The 18,881-nt window shown below is 37.9% G+C and overlaps 3 protein-coding genes across 4 annotated transcripts; all 3 read right to left on the bottom strand.

Moving 5' to 3' along the window:
- Positions 1 to 623: 623 nt before the first annotated feature.
- LOC126791655 (ethylene-responsive transcription factor LEP-like) lies at positions 624 to 1,479 on the bottom strand. Its single transcript, XM_050518130.1, has one exon. The coding sequence runs from the start codon at positions 1,447 to 1,449 to the stop codon at positions 655 to 657; it is 795 nt and encodes a 264-aa protein (XP_050374087.1). The 5' UTR covers positions 1,450 to 1,479; the 3' UTR covers positions 624 to 654.
- A 6,634-nt stretch (positions 1,480 to 8,113) lies between these two features.
- LOC126791379 (nudix hydrolase 12, mitochondrial-like) lies at positions 8,114 to 11,564 on the bottom strand. Of its 2 annotated transcripts, none has more exons than XM_050517825.1 (6): positions 11,522 to 11,564; positions 11,328 to 11,444; positions 9,525 to 9,639; positions 9,354 to 9,437; positions 8,858 to 9,007; positions 8,114 to 8,524 (listed from the first exon to the last, which is right to left on the bottom strand). In XM_050517825.1, the coding sequence occupies exons 2-6, from the start codon at positions 11,396 to 11,398 to the stop codon at positions 8,300 to 8,302; spliced, it is 645 nt and encodes a 214-aa protein (XP_050373782.1). In that variant the 5' UTR covers positions 11,399 to 11,444; positions 11,522 to 11,564; the 3' UTR covers positions 8,114 to 8,299. The 2 variants fall into 2 exon arrangements, with proteins under 2 accessions (XP_050373782.1, XP_050373784.1); XM_050517827.1 differs by having other exon boundaries at positions 11,540 to 11,558.
- A 2,787-nt stretch (positions 11,565 to 14,351) lies between these two features.
- On the bottom strand, positions 14,352 to 15,250 carry LOC126790681 (40S ribosomal protein S27-2-like). Its single transcript, XM_050517012.1, has 4 exons — positions 15,162 to 15,250; positions 14,764 to 14,865; positions 14,644 to 14,672; positions 14,352 to 14,553 (listed from the first exon to the last, which is right to left on the bottom strand). Exons 1-4 carry the CDS (start codon positions 15,162 to 15,164, stop codon positions 14,427 to 14,429), a joined length of 261 nt encoding a protein of 86 aa, XP_050372969.1. The 5' UTR covers positions 15,165 to 15,250; the 3' UTR covers positions 14,352 to 14,426.
- Between the last annotated feature and the right edge of the window lie 3,631 nt (positions 15,251 to 18,881).

The following is an 18,881-nucleotide window of genomic DNA, read 5'->3' on the forward strand; positions in this document are numbered from 1 at the left end:
CCAGAATCAATGATTTTGGGATTTGGAAGGGAAACATGGATATTCATTAGGATGATACAATGCTACATACGCATAACTTGAACTTCAAAAACTACTTGTTTTTTTATGTCGACAGTTTTAAGAGGGTGCAACCTAGCAAAGTAGCAATGTGATCATTCTAAGCGGAACTAAAAATTACTGATTTCATAGAATACATGCCCAAAATTCGTTGATTTGTTTATTCCCTTTCATAGGGTACGGGGACAAGTTCAGATTTTTATTGCGAAGTCCTTGAATGTCATGCTCATAAACGAGCTTCACGCTCAATTTGTGCACAAGTGGCATGAGTTATTTTATCAGTTTAAGTATGTTAGCATCTTAGAGTTGATCCAAAGTATCATCTTTGTGCATTATATCGTTTGCCCATGAATGTAATACCTGAAATCTTGGACCATTAAAACTTCTTTCAAAACCAAAATATTGGTTGGAAAAAGTCAATACTTTCACCTTCAAATAAACTCAAATTCTTAAAATATATATAACGTCATCTCAAGTACAATATATATTATCATAGCACCATTGCCTTTAGGCTTTAGGCCGAACACGAAACAAAGCAAGTGAGGGAGAGATTAAGAAAACAAAAGAGCACACTTGAACATTAGAAGTAGTAACAAGCTAATAGAAATAGGCAGATGATGTGCCTAGATCAAACCCGTCGATGCCGGAATCCGCAACCGGCGGCATGCTCCCGAAAAGTGGGCTGTGCTGCACAAACTCATTCGAGTCAAAGCCCATGTAAGACCCACTGGCCATGGAATCAAACCCATTTGTAGTAGTAGGCTCCGAGAACCCATAAAAGTCTGAGCCCATAACTTCCCCAGTCCCATAACAAGTGGAGGAGACACTTGGAGGCAAAGGTGGCAGCTCATTGTCATGAGAAGCGGTTCCATCACCAATACCACAACCCGAACCGGGTCCATAGGAGCCGTACGATCCGCCGGAAAACTGGTAGGCTTCAAAGGGGTCCTGAGTGAAGAATGGCTGCTGCTGCTGCTGGGGGTTGTTGTGGGAGGTGATCATCTGCGTTTGGGGCTGAGGAGGAGCGGTGAAGAAGGCTGACATGTCGCGGGCTTCGTCCGGTGATATAATGGAGGTGACGGAGGAGCCGTGAGGCATGTCGGAGTAGACGAAGTTGGTTCTGGCTTTGGAGCCGCGCATGGAGCGGGCAGCTCGGTCGTAAGCCAAAGCAGCTTCCTCGGCGGTGTCGAAGGTTCCAAGCCAATGCCTTTCCTTGGTGGAAGGATCTCTTATTTCGGCGGCGTATCGACCCCAGGGCCTCCTCCTTACTCCGAGGAACCTCGTCTCCTGTTGTTGCTGCTGCTGAGGTTGTTGTTGTTGTTGCGATTTCTTCTTGGACTTTGAGGAAGAGGAGGAGGGAGAGTTGTTGCCTTTTGATGGTGAGTACTCCATTGAAAATAATATAGAGAGAGAGAGAGAGAGAGAGAGGTTGAAGACTTGTAGTAAGTGACTGGGTTTGATGAAAATGAAAGGTAGGGGTTGGAGAAAAGGACAGTAGTCTTAGTTTGGTTTGTCTGGAATTGGATAGAGCAGTAGTAAGGGAATGATTGTAGGCTGTTGCATGTTAGGGGTTTAAATAAGGAGATTTATCGACTAATTAATTATGTTTTATAAAGATGTTATGGTATAAATTAATTATCACCAGGGTTGCCCTTGAAGGGAGAAACTATAATTTTTCAGCGAATGATGAACAATCTCATGAGTCACTCACGCATGAAATTGTTGGGGCCATACTCTGGTGCTGGACATCATAAACTCAAAGCATAATTAAGCGAATCATCCATGGCTGATCGACAGATCGAGGCACCCCTCCTGCTGGCATGTAATCTCCTCCTCCATCATTTTTTTTCATTTGCGCGCAAGACTAAAACCCTAGCTAACTAGCTTGCAGAACACCTGAAACCTTAAATCCCAACGAAACACTGAAGCAATAAACTGCATAATTCATCTTCATCCTAGCCTTATGATGTTGGTTGTGCGATTACGATTCAGCATACAAAATTTTACACCAATTAACATGTTTTAGGTTAATGGTGCAATGAATTTGTGAACTCAACTAAAATTAAAAGAAATATCGATCGTGACAATTACATAAGAAATATTAATCGTCATTTTAGTACTAAACTCAAAAATACTAACATGTTTTCAAAACAAATGATCACAACGTCAACGTAAGAAATAAAGATCATCATCACATGATCTTATTCTTTTTCCTGCAAATTCTTGATTAGATTTCCGATCTACGGAACAAGAGATACGAGAATTACAATATAATTAAGTGGTTCATGTTTACATATGTAGGATGCATGATTAGCAACTAATTGCCATTATTATTAAGTGGGTGATTCAATATATAACTTTTTACTAGCTTATGTAGTTAATTATGAAATTCATTATATTTTGGATTAAATAGGAGGTACTGACCAAAAGTTCTGAGTATCATATCTAACCTAAAGTTTGCTCGCATGTGACCTTGAGAGGAAGAGAGAAGTCTAAGCAGTTGAATGTATGATCATCATGTTGTACTAATTAATCAATTTAATCATGGATTATTGTGGTAGTAATCAAATCACTGGTACATTATGAGCATGCACGCGTCAGAATGAGAGCTTTAATCCAAAACCCGAAATGCTCTGCATTCTGCAGAAAGACTAAGCTGCACCATATGATTGCTCAATACATGAAAATCTAATTATCATTCATTCCCATATGATCGTCAACTGTCAGTAGCCATCATTGGTCATCCCTATGCAATTATATGTGCAAGCATTCTATTAACAACGTTTATCATTTGAAGCATCGTCTTCTAATCACCATATGCTACATGCACTAATGAATTTTTGAAAAACATTAACTGAAGTTTTATGGACATATAATTTTTAGATAATTAATATAAATAGTTTGAAAATAAAAAATTAATATGTAGATGTTTCGTACACTATTAGTATTGATAGTTTAATGTATTAACATTCTAAAATAAAATAAAGACAATCTCGCGCGTTCAACAAATTACATACTCATTAGCACAAAATTTAACATTTCTCTCGTATAAAAAAAAATAACATTTCTCTTAAAAAGTTTAGGATTTATGGTCTAAAACAAAAGCAAATATAAAATTGCGTTAAAGTCTTGGTGATCATTTATTTACAAGCTTATCGTCTGTTAAAATTGAGTCGTTATCATGCATTTCAATTCGACATTTTTCTCTACAGAAATATGATGTGATTGGATAACATTAGCTTATATATAAATTGGCCGGGAAACAAACGTATATATATATATATATATATATATATCATCATGTTACTCTTAAATACAATGCATATGGAGACTTTTACGTACTTGGCCGGAACACATTGAGGAATATAATTATCTCAGCCACGTGCATCCAATTTCGAGCTCAGTATAGTGATAATGTTCCACACCCCTTTCCTAACTTTCAAACCAAAAGGCTTCGTTTTCTAACTTGTTAATTCCATGGAAATGGCTTTTTCCTCTCTTATATTTTTGTTAAGTTTTGGAGCATCCTTTGTTGCTCGTAAAAATGAACAAATAGACCTCCAAATAAGGGAAAGCCATGTTGGGTTGCATGTGAGAGACGGACACAAAGGACATTGCTTTTTTGAAGAAAACAATCACTAGAAAGACCTAGCTACTTCATAAACAAATTTGTAGATATTAGAGGGTCTTGTTAATTCTACATTTATCAAGCTAAGCTAGTGAGACTTGACCCAAATGGAGGACCCCATGCATTACTGATTGGCCTTTCGGTACACAGTATATGTAATTCAGGACACAGTTTAGTGTAAGTAATTATAGTAATTTTCTACTTAGTCGAATTGATTCCGAATTAAGAGCATATGCGCGCATTGGCTTGTGGATAACGAAAACTAGAAAGAAAGGAATTAAGATTCTATATATACCTTGTAACCTTAATGAACATGAGTGTCTGAATCAAGCATCCTTTGAGTCTAGTCAGTCTACCATCTTGTCAGTCAAATACATATAGAGATGTTCTTGCAACTGATGCTAAGTGCTAAGTGCAGAAGTTCCTAAATAAACCAGAATTGTTCGACGGAACCCGAATACCATAGCAGTGCATTTTTGTTGTACTTTTAAGTTCAGTGATAGTGGGCATTCATTCAAATTCGAATCCTCGAGTTTGCATGGTCTTATTAGTTATAACATACGCACGAAGTGAAACTACGTACCTAATATATAACCCATTTCATTTGGATACTCTTCGACATACGGTGTCTTCCCACCTTTTATATAACACATTTAATTCTGGCTAATATTATCAACTAATTAAAATTACGGACATATACCATCCAACTGAATCAACAGAGTAAAACCATGTATGAGTCTACAAATCATATGCATACACAGACACGCCAGAAAGGTTCAAAACAGTACGTTGCATGACTTGCATCGATCCTAAGATTAAACCTGATATATTTATGGCATCAGACAAGCAAGTTGATATAGTTTTGATGACGATTTAGCGAGTTGGCGGAGTGACTTAACACGTTGGCTTAAGCTTCTGTAATCCATAGTAATTAATATTCATGTTTGCCTTTCTTCCAGGTCCTGGAAATTCACTGGCCTAATGGTCTAGAGGCAATCAGAATGGCCTCTCGGAGTCTCGGGTGACCTCAAAATCTAACATGGACCTTTTTGCATTATATTAAGTGCCATTATATGTCATCTCTAGCATATGTGTGTAGGTTCTATATTAATTAATTAATTGCCATGCATGAAAGATCATGATCAAAATCTCCAAGTAGAGCTAGAAATTTGCCCTTGAGGTGGGTCTGTGATATTGGCCAAAGAAGGCTTTATTGGTGATTTAGTAGAAGCATTATATATTCAAATTTTCAAAGATATCAAGCATTAAGAATCTCATAGGGTATTCTTTTTAGTTTTTAGACATTTGGCAATTTATTCTATGAGATGCTATTTGACTGAGATATGATCTCCACTGACTCATGACAGTATCTTCGATCAAATCCATTCCAATTAAACAACTCACTAATTCAGAGTTTCGGACGGATAGAGAGAACGAGATATATTCCCCACAGAGTAACTTTCTCCAATCTGAAATCGATGGTTTTGTGAAATCAAAATTTACAGCTAGCATCAGTTATCATCGGGTAAGCTAGCTACATGGTCTTAGTAGCTTCCATCGTTTTCCAAATCATAAATTCCAGGCACTAAAGACCAATGCTTGCTCCACGTACTTACTGAGTTAAGCAGTACGTTTGTGAGAATCGCAGTAAACTCGGGTTATTACTGTTCAGTTTTAGGATTTAGAATTCAAATTATAATACAATATTTTTTATAATTTTTCATGTCATGCATGTATGTGTAATTTGCGAATTCAATATCATAAATACTGTTTATGACAAACGAATGAAGGAACAAGAAAAAGAAGCTGAGATGAATTTTCTCTAATATACTTCATGTTGTTTACACAATACAAGAGGGTGTATATATACACAAATTAGAGAGAGGATTTGAACCAGTTGAAGGACAAATCCGATCTTAACAACTAAAGTATGAAAGGAAAGAAAAATGAAAGAAAAAATCACTCCAACTCATGGAGCATCATGCTTCAAGCAAGATTGTCAATAAAAAGATGCTAAGCATTCATCAAGAGAAATGCAGCTATAAACGTCAACCAAAGAGGCCAACATGTCAACCAAAGTGGCCAATTGCTTCTTCAATTCTCACACACACATCCAATATCTTAAATACTCCCCCTCAAGCGACGACTGAAAGGAAAACAACAGCCGAGCTTGACCAACAATCTCCAAGTATGGCTAAACAAGTTATGGATGAGAATAAGTGAAACAAATTCTGGCAGCTATGTCCGTCCACTTTGGATGGCTCCCATTTTTCTGCTCTGACAACCTGAGACCATAAGCCACATATACCGGGAAAGCTCTCTGTGTCTAGTTTCTGACTTTTTTACATAACTGAATTCGGAGGTCAGAGTCAATCCCAGTTTTGGTTTTAGTGCGGCAAGATCAATCCAGAAAAACAGAGCAATTGCTTGCTTAAATGGTTGATTGCTCAAAATTGCTCCCCCTGAAGCCAAATCGGGATATGACCCCGACCTTCTTACTGGAAGGGAATAAATCTGATTGGAACCAACATGTATATAAAAAAAAACTCCAATAGTCCAACATCGGAAATGATGAGGTTAAAACAAAACCTCTAAAAAGATCTCTCCTCCAAATGAAAGATAAAAAATCAGATCTTGACCATGGACAATAAATCTCTTCAAAATGAAAGAAGAAAGACTAAATTGGCTAAGGATAAATGAAATGAGGAGTTATGAACTCTAAACCGATCTCTCCTCCAAAATGGAATGAGATGAAAATATCAGAACTTGATTTCTCTTCAAAATAAAAAGAGGAAATCATGAAATGACAATAAACAAATGAGGAGTATTATATGGAAGAACTCCAACAGATTTCTCTTTCAATGATAAAAGAAGAAATTAGATAATGAGACCGACTTGGATCTACTCCTAATCGTAAATGTTTTGAGGTATAACCTCCTAACCGATCGAGAATGATGAAGAAATCGAAATGACAAAAGAGACATCAACTTTGAATATATAAAAAAAAACCCCTTGGAGCATATGGATGTGTGTGTGAATTGAAAGAAGCAATTGGCCATTTTGGATGACATGTTGGCCACTTTAGATGACATGTTCTCTTTAGTTGACCTCCTAACCGATCGAGAATGATGAAGAAATTGGAATGACAAAAGAGACAGCAACTTTGTTTCTGTGTAGGGTCTGCAGCACTGCTTGCATCTCTACATAACCATGCAACTCATAAACACCTTAATGCTCTAATTATTGTCTAGAGTCCAGGAATTCAGGTTTCCACTAGTGCTAGGGTTCAAGTTCTAGCGGAATCATAATCCAAGATTCTACTTGGCAATCTTACATTAAGTTTCCTCGGTGCATCATAATTAACTTGAAAATCTATTTGGCTAACTCGACAAGCAAACTTCAACTGTTCGATCAACACATACATACACCTTGAAACGTAACTAGATACTCCATTGCTTGGTGTAGATACTAGAATGGTCTACTCTACCTTCAACGGTTCTCAGTTCAGTCTGCTGTTAATTCGATATTTTTTGCCGTTTTTTGGAAAGATGTTTATTGGCCTTTTATTTTTCCCTCATTAATGAAAAAAATTAATATGAGTAAACTTCCTAGTCCAAATAGGAGAAACACTACATGGTAAGAAAACTATACTATTACCCAACTCTGGATCAATGGTAACAAAAACCAAGTACAAGAGTTGAGAAGAGATCAAATCAAGGGAACACGTCGGTCTAATCGTCTTGATCAAAGAACCAAGTCGATGAATTGAATAGTACTTTGACGAAAGAAAAAGAATCATAAGTCAAGAAAACTCAAATAATGGCCAAAACATTTGTGAATCCCATGAATCTCCACTTCCAAGGTTCAAATAAAACAGATCATTTGAGTTAAAAGATGTGTTTGGAGAGAAAAGGGTCACATGGAATATAGAGTAGACGAGTAGTCAAAGAACCAACCCTTCCCGTGTAACATGGAGGCTTTATATATCTCAAAGTTAATCTAGTTAGCAATAATAATTTGAAGGTTTGTAGTTTGACTGCTTCATAGTAAAAGTGGCACAACAAGTTCAACAATCTAGACTTTATAGAAAAAATTCTAGACATTGCATATAGTTAATTACGCACACGGTCGTCCTTTTGATCCTTTACCATTTGGTCGTTTATACTTTCTCTTCTTTATCTCCCACATTTTCAATGCCACCTTGCCTCTGATACTCCTCTAAGCCATAGCCTTCAAGGTTAAACTAAACCAGAAGCAATAATAAAACCAGGAAAAGAGTGCATGCTTTCGAGGGAGGAGCGTGTGGGGGTTTGAATTTTTGTTGTCCTGGTATGTAGATCGTTCCCGGACTTTGAGATTGTGCTTTGTTTTGCTTTGGTTAATGCGGAAGCAGCTGTGTCTTTGCTTAAAGTATGTCAAGGTAAAATGTACAAGAGAAACCAACTATTCCTTCTAATAATCACGATTTATTTACAGGTTAAACAGAATTACCAAAGAAATACAACAAAGAATGTCTAGGAATTACTACAATGGGAATCCTCAGTACAAAGGCTTTGATTTTGATATAGACATGATTCATTAGCCCTGTGAACAATGCGTTTGACATATGATTTTTCAAGCTGCGAGCTGCTGAACACTAGAATGGGTAGCAAAGCAGCCGGATGGTGATGATATTTTATGCTCTGATCCGACTTCTGAGATAACTGGCCTCAGTGGAAGTCCGTCCATTTCTTCTCTCGGGCCATTTTCCGTGTTCTCTGAGAGCAATGTCAAAAGCTTTCTAAGAGCTTCTCGCATCCAGTCATACCGACAGAATCTGAATGAGTCCTCTATGGTAACCTGGGAATAAAACCAACAAAATTTACAAAATCAAGCCCTCATGTAATAACTAATAACTGAATCACAATACTTGTTAGCAGAACTGTTTTTTTTTTTTTTCAAGTTTCAATAGTAGATGATTTGTCTGAAGTTGCCTAGATCATGACAATGAACTCTTTTCATTTTAGTCCACGATTCTAGCGACTAAAGCAGAGCTTTTGTTAGCAAAACTGGTGCCATGTTTCAAAATTCAATGGCACTCAGATTTCAGTGGTAGTTTAATAGATGCCTTTCAAGTTTCGAATTCCATGTAGTTCCTATAGTGGATGAAGATATACATCAGTTACAACTCACCCATTTTCTTCCATAGCTGGCCTGCTCGGGCCAGGAGTCGAGCTCTTCAGTAACCTTTAGGGGAAACATGTAACCTCTACAACCACCTTGCGGGCTGCCATTGTTCTGTTTGCTCTTGCTTCTGAATTCCCACTGTCCTAGTGGCGTTTCCTGAAGCAATCATAAAATTGATTTGTTTAGATGACTGAGGGTCACATTCTGTGTAGAGAAGCCATTCAGTTTCAGCTGATGCTTGAGACAGTTTGTAATCACTTGAAAAGTTTATAAAACCACAAACAGATTCCAAAACGTAGAGACTAAAAAGAAATGCAATTAACCCCACTCCATCACTCCACTCGACAATGTGAAGCAAAAATCCATGCAGCTCGAAGTTACAGGTTGAAATGGTGGGGCAAAACATCCCTACTTTTAGATATCTAATAAAAATTTATAGTTTTAATGAACATTGCAGTGACAAGGAGTCATGCCTGTTACCAAGCAGGGAAGAGAAACCTACACCAAGAACTCCCTTCACTCCTGCTTCTTCTAGGGCCTCACGACATGCAGCTTCATGCATGGTTTCATCATTCTCCCATCCACCCTGATCATGAACAAGGTTTCGATGTGGTCAATATTTTATTACAGTAGTGCTTTAATTATGGAACAAACAAAGTAGGAAGATAGATACCTTTGGAAAGACAAGATCATCTCGATTTGGTGAAGATATCATCAGAACAAGCAACTTCTTCTCTAAATTACAATCGCTACTCCCTACCATCTCTTCAAACCTATAAGGTATACATCTTTTTTTTTGGCCACCAAATGAGTACAAGTTAGATCCAAATTTCCCTCAAATGTAAGACAATAGCTGATTGAAATAGAAATAGAAATCGCAAAAATCCCCATTAAACTGTTGCCATGAGAGAAGTTGGTGCTCTAGAAGAACATAATCAAAACTCATGGATATTCAGAGAAAATAAAGCAGTATGAACACCAATTATGCACTAGTGGTGACATAATACTGAGCCCTGCTTCCACATGTCACCTTATATTACAAGCTAAAAAAAGGTTTAATCTTGAAATTAAGATTCCAATCCATCAGTCTGTTTAGATGAGTAGTTATGCACATACAAAACGTGAGAAGAAGGCATCCATTGAAGCATATCCCTCAGCGGATGTGCTGTTAGGTTGTGATCACTATGCTGATGCCAATTGGTGCAAGAGACTAGCAACTAATGAAGTACTTTATACTAGTTTTTGAAATTGAAAGCCAAATGGAGGTACTAAATTGTTTAGGTTAGGAAGAGACGATTGCAAAGTTTGCAGCACTTTTCATGAAAAACTAACCAATACTGTTGCATTATTTGTCAGTATAACGTTTGTTCTAGATCTGCAACTATGATATTTATGGAGAAGATTTTAGTTTGGAACAAGCAACATATATATGATCGTTAATGGTTAACAACTGAGTATATCATATTGATTAACACCACAACTAAAAGATCAGTACTGTCAAACAACAAGAATCAAAGTAAGATGACAGTGAAAAATCTAGACTGCGAACATAAAATATCAGTACTAAGTAACTTTTCAACTGCAGTATTAGCACAAGAAGAGATTATGAATCTGTATTTATTATATCTTGTCATGTCTACACAGAATGAAGTGAATGCTGATACATTAATCAACCCCCTGCTCTTCATACATGTTGTTCTGTGTAAAATCGTAATGTTTAAGAATTTGATATTACTTGCATGTTTCTTAGTCAGTAGATTAGATATTGACAGCTGAGATTTAACCAATACTTGACAAACCTATTATTATCCAAATATATTCTTACTTTCTTAATAATACCTCTCTTTATATTTTTTATATGTATCAGACAATCAATTTCTTATCATACATCAGCGCTTACGTCTGATCATTCCGCATCTTAACATTTAATTCTAACAAACGGTTCGAAAATATATTTTTTCATATTAAAATTTTGACTGCACTAGAAAATCTACGACCCCATGTGTGCTTATGCAGTTGTATGAAACTATGAATACAATATTACAAACTCACGGTATACAGATAAAATTTCACTGTAGAAAAACTTCGGTTCAGTGATTTTCAAATATGTATATGGTTCACATTAAAACAAGTCATGAGCTCATATCAAGTCAATTCTCAGGCCCAGCTCTGCAAGTACCTTTGCCCACTAGCAATGGACTTCAGGCAACTTGTTTAACAACCATTGGGACCTAAAAGACAAAAGCTTTTCAGCATACCACTTTTTTCCAAACAAAAAATTCCAATCTTGCTTACGCACTGAACCTTATAATACTCCTTATCATAACAACCAAAGATATAATGCATTAATGCACACTAAGAAATGGATTCCTCTAGCTTAAGGGATGTAAGAAACCAACAATCCAAGAACACAGTGATTACAAAGGTGGAAAACCAAATTGATAAAGCAAAAGAAACCAAAGAAACTATTGCTCACCCTGAAACAAGCCTCAATTGATCCTCGTACCGCTGTCTCTGTCGCCCTGTTCTTGCTGTCATACAAGACATGATTTCAATAATCTGCAGAACCAAACACCCTCAAGGCCTCAACAATCTGCAGAAAGATGGAATCAGAAACTTGGGTTATGCTGGAATTGTCCAAACCAAGTCAAGGCTAAGTGTGTAACTAACTAGGACTAAAGTTTCGACATTGAGAGCAAAACCAAGATCACAAAACCCGAAACTCTCTGCTACTTTCTTATAGAGAGCCGAACGACGACCTCGAATTTAACGAGCAGGGAGGGAAAAAAAGATAAAAGGGTCAATAAGGGCAACGAGGACAACACGCTTATACAATCTCTTTTCGGCGCTCTTCGAAAGTTCTAAAAATCTAAGTTATTGAACTTGTCTGAAGATGTTGGGATGCTCCTTCATAGAAGCTGCACTCTTTCACCCTATGACTCCCTCGCTCTCTACTTAAAGATATAGATATGGGTATTAATTAGTTTCAGCGGGAAGACCAAATCAACCATAACCCTTAAATATAACACGTCAAACTCAAACTTTGGTCTTGTTCCCTAGCCCTTTGGTTTTTGGCCAAATGAGAATCATTCTAGCTTCGAGTAAAGTGGTTCACATTTGCAGGACATGATATCCCAATTGAACGCTCAATTTGAGTTAGAGATTCAGCTTTGAAGGTCGGCACTCGACAGAATCAAAGAAAAGAACATGGAGTTCACACAGGAGAAAAATCAAAAGATGGGTGTAACTCATACCTACAATCGACTTAGGAAGATGCGGTGATCAATGTCTTTAAAGTTTAATATACCGTTGAGTAGAGTCCCCACAAATAATTGGCCGACCATACCCTCTTTTATTATATCACCATCTTGCATTAATTCATCAAGTACAATTTTATTATGTTTATCCCACAATTATATGGGCGAGTGGAGATCACAAAAATAAAATTGTGTGTCTAAATAAATGCTCGTAATTACTAAAATCTTAATATAATAGATTTTCTCATAATTACTAAAACCTTACCTCGGTCGCTGCAAATGCTCAAAACATAGTTAAAGTGCGAAATAATGTTCATAACCACACGAACTAAAACCACCGGTCATGGTTAGGAAAAGGATGGAGAGAAGATTTGATTGAAGAACCGAGTTAAGCCGCAGAAAACAGAAGCCAAAAGAAACAGAAGAGCCTGATTCTATCTTGTTTCTACTTTATTTTTGCTTACTAGATATGGTTGCCACATAAACCAGCTAGTGGAGCTTGAGGAATATGTCACATGAATTATTGCTATTAAGTGTCAAGAAACTAAGAAGGTTACAAGGCCAAAACGCCAAACACCGTTTACTTGGGTCAATGTCCCCATATGATATCATAATTGTATTGATTCATATCATACTACGGATATGAAGATAGGACTTGAATTGCATTTTTCTAAACTCTTGAATGATTGAAACCCGTATTTTGGTACAAATCTTCATACTACAGTGTCCCTAATTGACACAATAGTTTATACCAGAAAGGCTCATTGGCACAACCCTCACGTCAAGGCACTTCTAGATGTCAATTGACGATCGTAGGCAGGCAGGCAGACAAACAGCTTGTGGGGAGAAGCGAGAGAAGTTCAGAGCACTTGTAAAGAGAAAAATTGCAGAACTTTCTGAGATGCACTAGGCAGAAATCCCAGTACGCGCTTCTAGATAGCAAAATTCATACAGATAGACGGTGGTTAAGGAATTTAGTCACAAAGATGAACATCGACACTGTTCTGCCCAATCTGCAGCCATACAATTGCAATCACTGCATATGTATGACAAGACTAGAGAGTTTACTCAATTTACATGACAAGAACCACTTAGACCTAATACCTAAGTCTGAAAAGATTACCAGAAGTAACTAATCACTTGGCAACACAACATAAGACTAGAGGGTTCAACTCAATTTACATCCATGACAAGAACCATTTAGACATACTGTAATACCTTTGTCAGATAAGATTACCAGAAGTAACTAATTACTTGGCAACACAACATAAGATTCAACATTTACATGCATGATAAGCAGACTCGAAACTACTGATTCGCTAACAGTACAAAACATAATACCCAATCCTCTTGCTGCACTAAAAATCCAAGACAGTACATAACCGATCACTGATTATAAAGCATTTCCCCAACATTTTGGTATGGTTTAAACTCTCACAAAACGCAAAACAAGCTTAACTCTTCATTCATTAATAGTAGAACATCCTATTGTCAAGCTCTCTTGTACCACATCATAGACAACAACTATTTCCGACCGCAAAGAACTGCCCTCAACATCTCACTAAAATCCAACTCACTTGGAAGCACCCACCCAACTGTAAAACACTGCCCAACCCACCAGTCCACCACAAAGAACCCTAAAATTTCAATAACACTCAAAACAATATAAAACGCCGAATATCCCTGATGAAAAAGCACTTCCCAATATCCTTGTAAATAAGTTTCAAGTCACAAGTCCACTCCATCCCCTCCCACGATACACTTGCTCCGAACCTATCTTAACCATTGCCCTACATCCTACATTCCTCCCTCTTCTATAAAACTTATTCGACACAACTTACAACTAAGACCATATTAAATAACTTCAAAGCAGAAAAGTCTAACAAAAACAGTTCAGATACTGAAAGAGAAAAAATATTGGCAACTACTTTCTAAAACAATAAAAAAAAAGTTCATCACTATCAACTCTCTGCCCTGAAGCTCATGATAGCTATTGAAAGATGGCAAAGTGTGATAAATATTAAAATTAAAAGAACAAAGATAATTGAAAATTGTACAAAGTAACAAAAGCACAATAGGTAATGAAGTTTGAAGATGAGATTGATAATTGATAACATCAAACAACTAACTTACTTCAGGAATATCCAAAACACACCAGTATCGCATTAAGCAGTCTTAACAAAAGTAAATACCAAAAAAATCAAATTCTAGATAATAAACCATAACAACAACGCATCCATTTCTCTTTTCCATGAAATCAAGGGTCAAAAGCCCTCTTGCACATAATTTAGAGTCAAAAGTGTACTAATGTAGCAGCATCAGTCTCCCTTCCTCCTGAAAGAGCACCCTTCGGTAAGCCTGGCACGCCCACCAGTTGGCTGGCACAGAACTGTCTGGCAGTTCCCGCACACCACAACTGTTTGTGAGTGGCTGAACACAGTGGTACTGCACACGATAACCAACGATTAAACCTCCTCGTTTTCAAATTTAAAACATAATTCGAATAAAACCATTACGAAAGTGACATTCACTCACATGTTGAAGCATCCCTGGCATTTCACATCCTGCGCAAAAACAAACAAAACAACCCGATTACAACCCTATCAAAGAGCTCGATAAACCGAAAAACTCATCGAAACCGTCACAAAATCATACCATGAAGAATGAGTTGGGAGTCTGCACGAGCCTCTTGAGCTTGTGCTTCCTCTTCTCGAGGTCAGCTGGTGGGTGAAGCAAATCAATATCGTTCTGGAGCACCTGTTCAATACCACAAAACCATCACCAATCACACCTCAAATCTCATATCTTAACAAAACTTAATCACCCTAATTAGCTTCGCCTCTACCGAGTTCACCATCACAGAACAAAGATGAACACAACTACAGTGCACAAATCCAAACCCTAGCTAAATTCAAACCCTTAATCCACGTTTCCCAACCGAACCAAGGAGCACATAACGTTCTATCTAAACACGTATATACTTTTTATATGTTATGATGAAAAGAGAAGCAGAAGATTCATATAAGACGAAGGGAGAGATCTGGGAGACTCACCATCTTGATTGACGACGGAGATCGGTGAAGACGGCCGCGAAGAAGACGAGTCTCTAGAGAGCAGAGAGTGCGGCGATAGATAGAAATAGAGTGAGAGGGCGAGAATTAGGGTTTATATTTGTCTATATAAACGATTGGCCGAGCGATGCTGGCCGTTAGATCCTCCAGCTCTGATTTAGGCAACTCGCTAATGAGCTGATGAAGCCCAGCCCAATTTGTTTTTTGGTATTTTTTTAATTAATGTATAAATTTCTGTGTGAATCTCTCTTCTAATTTGTTTCCTAATAAAAGGCGGATTCCTAATTTAATTATCTTTCCGATCTCGACAAGATATGAAGAGAGCAGATGTATTATGTATATATTGAGTCCATAAACGTAGACAGATCTATGGTGTAGACAACTGTAAAAGCTAGTTATCGATCGATCATGGCAGGTGTAGGAAAAGATTTGTTAACCGTATGCGTCGAAGTCTCAAAGCTCATAATGCCCCATCTTCTTCTAGTCTTCTCAATCGAATGTGAGTTTCAATTACTCCTGTTATATTCTTAAATTTCTTTTGATAATACATGTTTACCTGATCATTCAGTCTATCAAGTACATATGATCATTAGCTTCTCCTTTCATATATTAACATAACTGATTGCATATTACCGGAATTCTGTTGAAGATCCTTAATTGGTTTGTTACTGAATACTGATCAGCCATATGTTCCTTTTCTCTGTTTGGGTCTATGATTATTAGGGTTAGAGAAGAAGCAGGGAGAAGTAAATCCTCCTGGAACGTGTAGGTTGGTCAACATGCCCAATGACATAATTGTGAATATCCTTATGAGACTGCCCTCGAAATCACTCTGTTGTCTGCGGTGTGTCTCAAAGACTTGTTTGGACATGGTTGATTCCCCCATTTTCACTACATTGCACAGAGAACGTTTACTGAAGTTTTCCACCAGCGACTATGCTGCTGCTGCCGCTCCGGAAGTACCTCAAATTGTATATCTTCAGATTTATTTTGATCGCATACAATGGTGGCCATTCGAACACAATGACAAGTGCCGCTTGACGCTGAAGAAAAATCCTCTCTGTGTCTCAAAGATGTACATGATGGACACAGTAGAATTTGTTTTCTGCAACTTGTTTTTGCTAAGAAGAGGCATGCAGGAATTTTTGGAGTTGATCACCCCAAATTCGTACTACTTAGTTGATCCCCTGAGGGGAGAAATTTTGAACATCCCAGACTGTCCTGCTAATAACAAGTACCTGGTGGATTGGTTAGGTATGGGTTTTGATGATACAACCAACACTTACAAGATTGTTTGCGTTTTGGAGAGTCCAGAGAAGACCCATGCAACGGCTCATATATATGTATTAGGCACACACGACTCATCCTCATGGCGGGAGATCCAATCTGTTCCTCCTAGTAATTTAAGTAAAAAAAATGTGTGTGCATATGGAGACATGCATTGGTTGGTTAAAAAAGGAAGGCATGTTAATGTTGCAGATGGTGGAAGCCGTATAATTTCTTTCGATTTCAAGAAAGAAGAATTTACTTGGACTCCTCATCCCACCTTAGAAGGGTTGCATGAAGACTGTAACTTGCTCAATATGAAAGGATCTATGGCTATGGTGGATGCTAATTCATCAGGAGATTATATTCACATCTGGGTACTGAAAAGTTACCTCAAGAAAGAATGGGGTTTAGATTACAAAATCAATACCCAAACACTAGCTGGATATCCTGTACGTGGATTTCGATACTATAAATGTTACGAATGGGAGCACGGGATAGCATTCCATGTGAATCTTATGTGCTACCATCTGGATCTTAGATGCAACTCCATAAAGGCTGTGAACGGAGGATTTAGGAATGTGTACAGTTTTACAGAAAGCTTGATCTCTTTGAGAAAATTGTAACAGATTATTTGAAGTCACATAATCAAGTGTTCTAAGCTGAAGAACCAATCATCAGTTAACGACATGTACTGACTTTGTTTCGGATTTCATAAGTTTGTATACTAATGTTTAGGAGTTGGAATTTTGTGTAGAGAAAATCATAGTGGACTATTTATAAGTAGGGCTTCGTATAAAAAAAAAGTCTATTTTAACACATGAAATAAAATAAAATCAAGAAATATTTCAAAATTAGAAAAAAAAATCAAATTGCTGAAAGTCTTAAAGCGTTGCCCATAAAATTCAAAAAAAAAATACGAAATATGCCACTGATTTTCACCAGATCAGATCACGCGATTCGATCTGGGCTTTCATCGGAGGTTTTTTCTCCTGTGACTTGATGCTTTGGGGATTCACCAGCACACGTCGTCGAGGCGGGAGTCGGAGGAGAAGGCGAGATCAAAGACGCCCTGGTCGTGGCCCTTGAAGGTATGGGAATGAGCAATGGTTGGGGAAGAGGGGTTGGAGTTGTCATCAGAGAAGACAAGGGAGTAGGTGCAGATGGTCTTGTCCGCGGAGGTGGAGCCGAGGAGGCGGTTGTCGAAGGAGAATTTGACGCAAGAGATGGCGATGCTCGAAGATCGCAACGTTGGTTTCGCATTGAAGGAGTTGAGCTTGCAAAGGATGGAGACAACGAGATCGTTGAGCAAGTCGTTGCAGAAACCTGTGGTGGCAGAGGTTTTCAGCCTCTTCCAGTTAGTCATGGTTTCCTCCAAGCAGTCAATGCGGTGGTTCGTGGTTTCTTCCCTCCGCCGCACAATTTCGAGATGTGCCGCTCCATCTTCCACCATGGTCGAGCTTCGACATCGTCTCCACTCTCCTGAATTGGGGTTTAAGGATTTAAAATTGGTGGGCTTCGCGCTCATAGTTCTACTGCCTAGTCGATTTGGGTAGTATTCTTCTGAAGATGACGAGCATGACGTTCGTGGCGGCAGAGGAGTACAATGGCAAAGGAGGATGGCAGAAAACGTGTTTTTGGGTTTGACGTGGGTGCCCAAATCATTTTTTAGGAGCCCACATCAGATATTGGGCAACTTTTTTTTTAGAAAATTGTTGTCACGCTATCACACTGCATGTCACTCTAGCTTTCACATTACTAATCACACTAACTTTTTGTTGTGATAGGTAGTATGACATGCAGTGTGATATCTAGTGTAATAGCAAGTGTGATCGGCAGTATGACAGGTAGTGTGATAAGTAATGTGGTTGGGGGTGTGACATCACATTAATGTCGATATTTGAATCGTATGAGTTGATTTGAGAAATTCAAGATCACATAATAATAAACAAAAGTTTGTTATTTATAGTCATTCTTTTTTTCCTTCTTTTTCCTTATCTTGTCACAACATAGTCACATAAACAATGTGACAACAGTTGTGACAGCAAGTGTGATAGTGGGTGTGACAACGAGTGTGATATGTAGTGTGACAAGGGGTGTGACAGGTAGTGTGACATAAGGTGAGACAGCGAATGTAATATGTAGTGTGACAGGAGGTGTGACAGCGTGTGTGATATGTAGTGTGACAGGATGTGTGACAACGGGTATGATAGGTACCGTGACAGTGAATGTGACATGAACTGTAACAGCAGGTGTGACAATGGTGTGACAGCGTGTGTGATAGCGGGTGTGATAGGTAGTGTGACATCGGGTGTGACATGCTGAGATAAAATGTCTAAATATGATAAATGATGTTAAAATTTAAAGGATATTTATACGAGTATGCTCATAATGAAGAGAATAACTATAATTAAGGAGCCTTGAGCTCCAATTTTG

Source organism: Argentina anserina, chromosome 4 (assembly GCF_933775445.1).
Source record: "Argentina anserina chromosome 4, drPotAnse1.1, whole genome shotgun sequence".
NCBI lineage: Eukaryota > Viridiplantae > Streptophyta > Magnoliopsida > Rosales > Rosaceae > Argentina > Argentina anserina.

Excerpts from the sequence above, each read along its gene's own strand:
- LOC126791655 (XM_050518130.1), bottom strand. The coding sequence starts at position 1,449 with ATGGAGTACTCACCATCAAAAGGCAACAACTCTCCCTCCTCCTCTTCC.
- LOC126791379 (XM_050517825.1), bottom strand. The coding sequence starts at position 11,398 with ATGTCTTGTATGACAGCAAGAACAGGGCGACAGAGACAGCGGTACGAG. Across the intron at positions 9,640-11,327 it reads CAATTGAGGCTTGTTTCAGG|ATGTATACCTTATAGGTTTG; the intron begins GTGAGCAATAGT and ends CCAAAAAAAAAG. Across the intron at positions 9,438-9,524 it reads ATGATCTTGTCTTTCCAAAG|GGTGGATGGGAGAATGATGA; the intron begins GTATCTATCTTC and ends GTTCATGATCAG.
- LOC126790681 (XM_050517012.1), bottom strand. Across the intron at positions 14,673-14,763 it reads CTCCCAACTCATTCTTCATG|GATGTGAAATGCCAGGGATG; the intron begins GTATGATTTTGT and ends GTTTTTGCGCAG. Across the intron at positions 14,554-14,643 it reads TGCCAGGGATGCTTCAACAT|TACCACTGTGTTCAGCCACT; the intron begins GTGAGTGAATGT and ends TATCGTGTGCAG.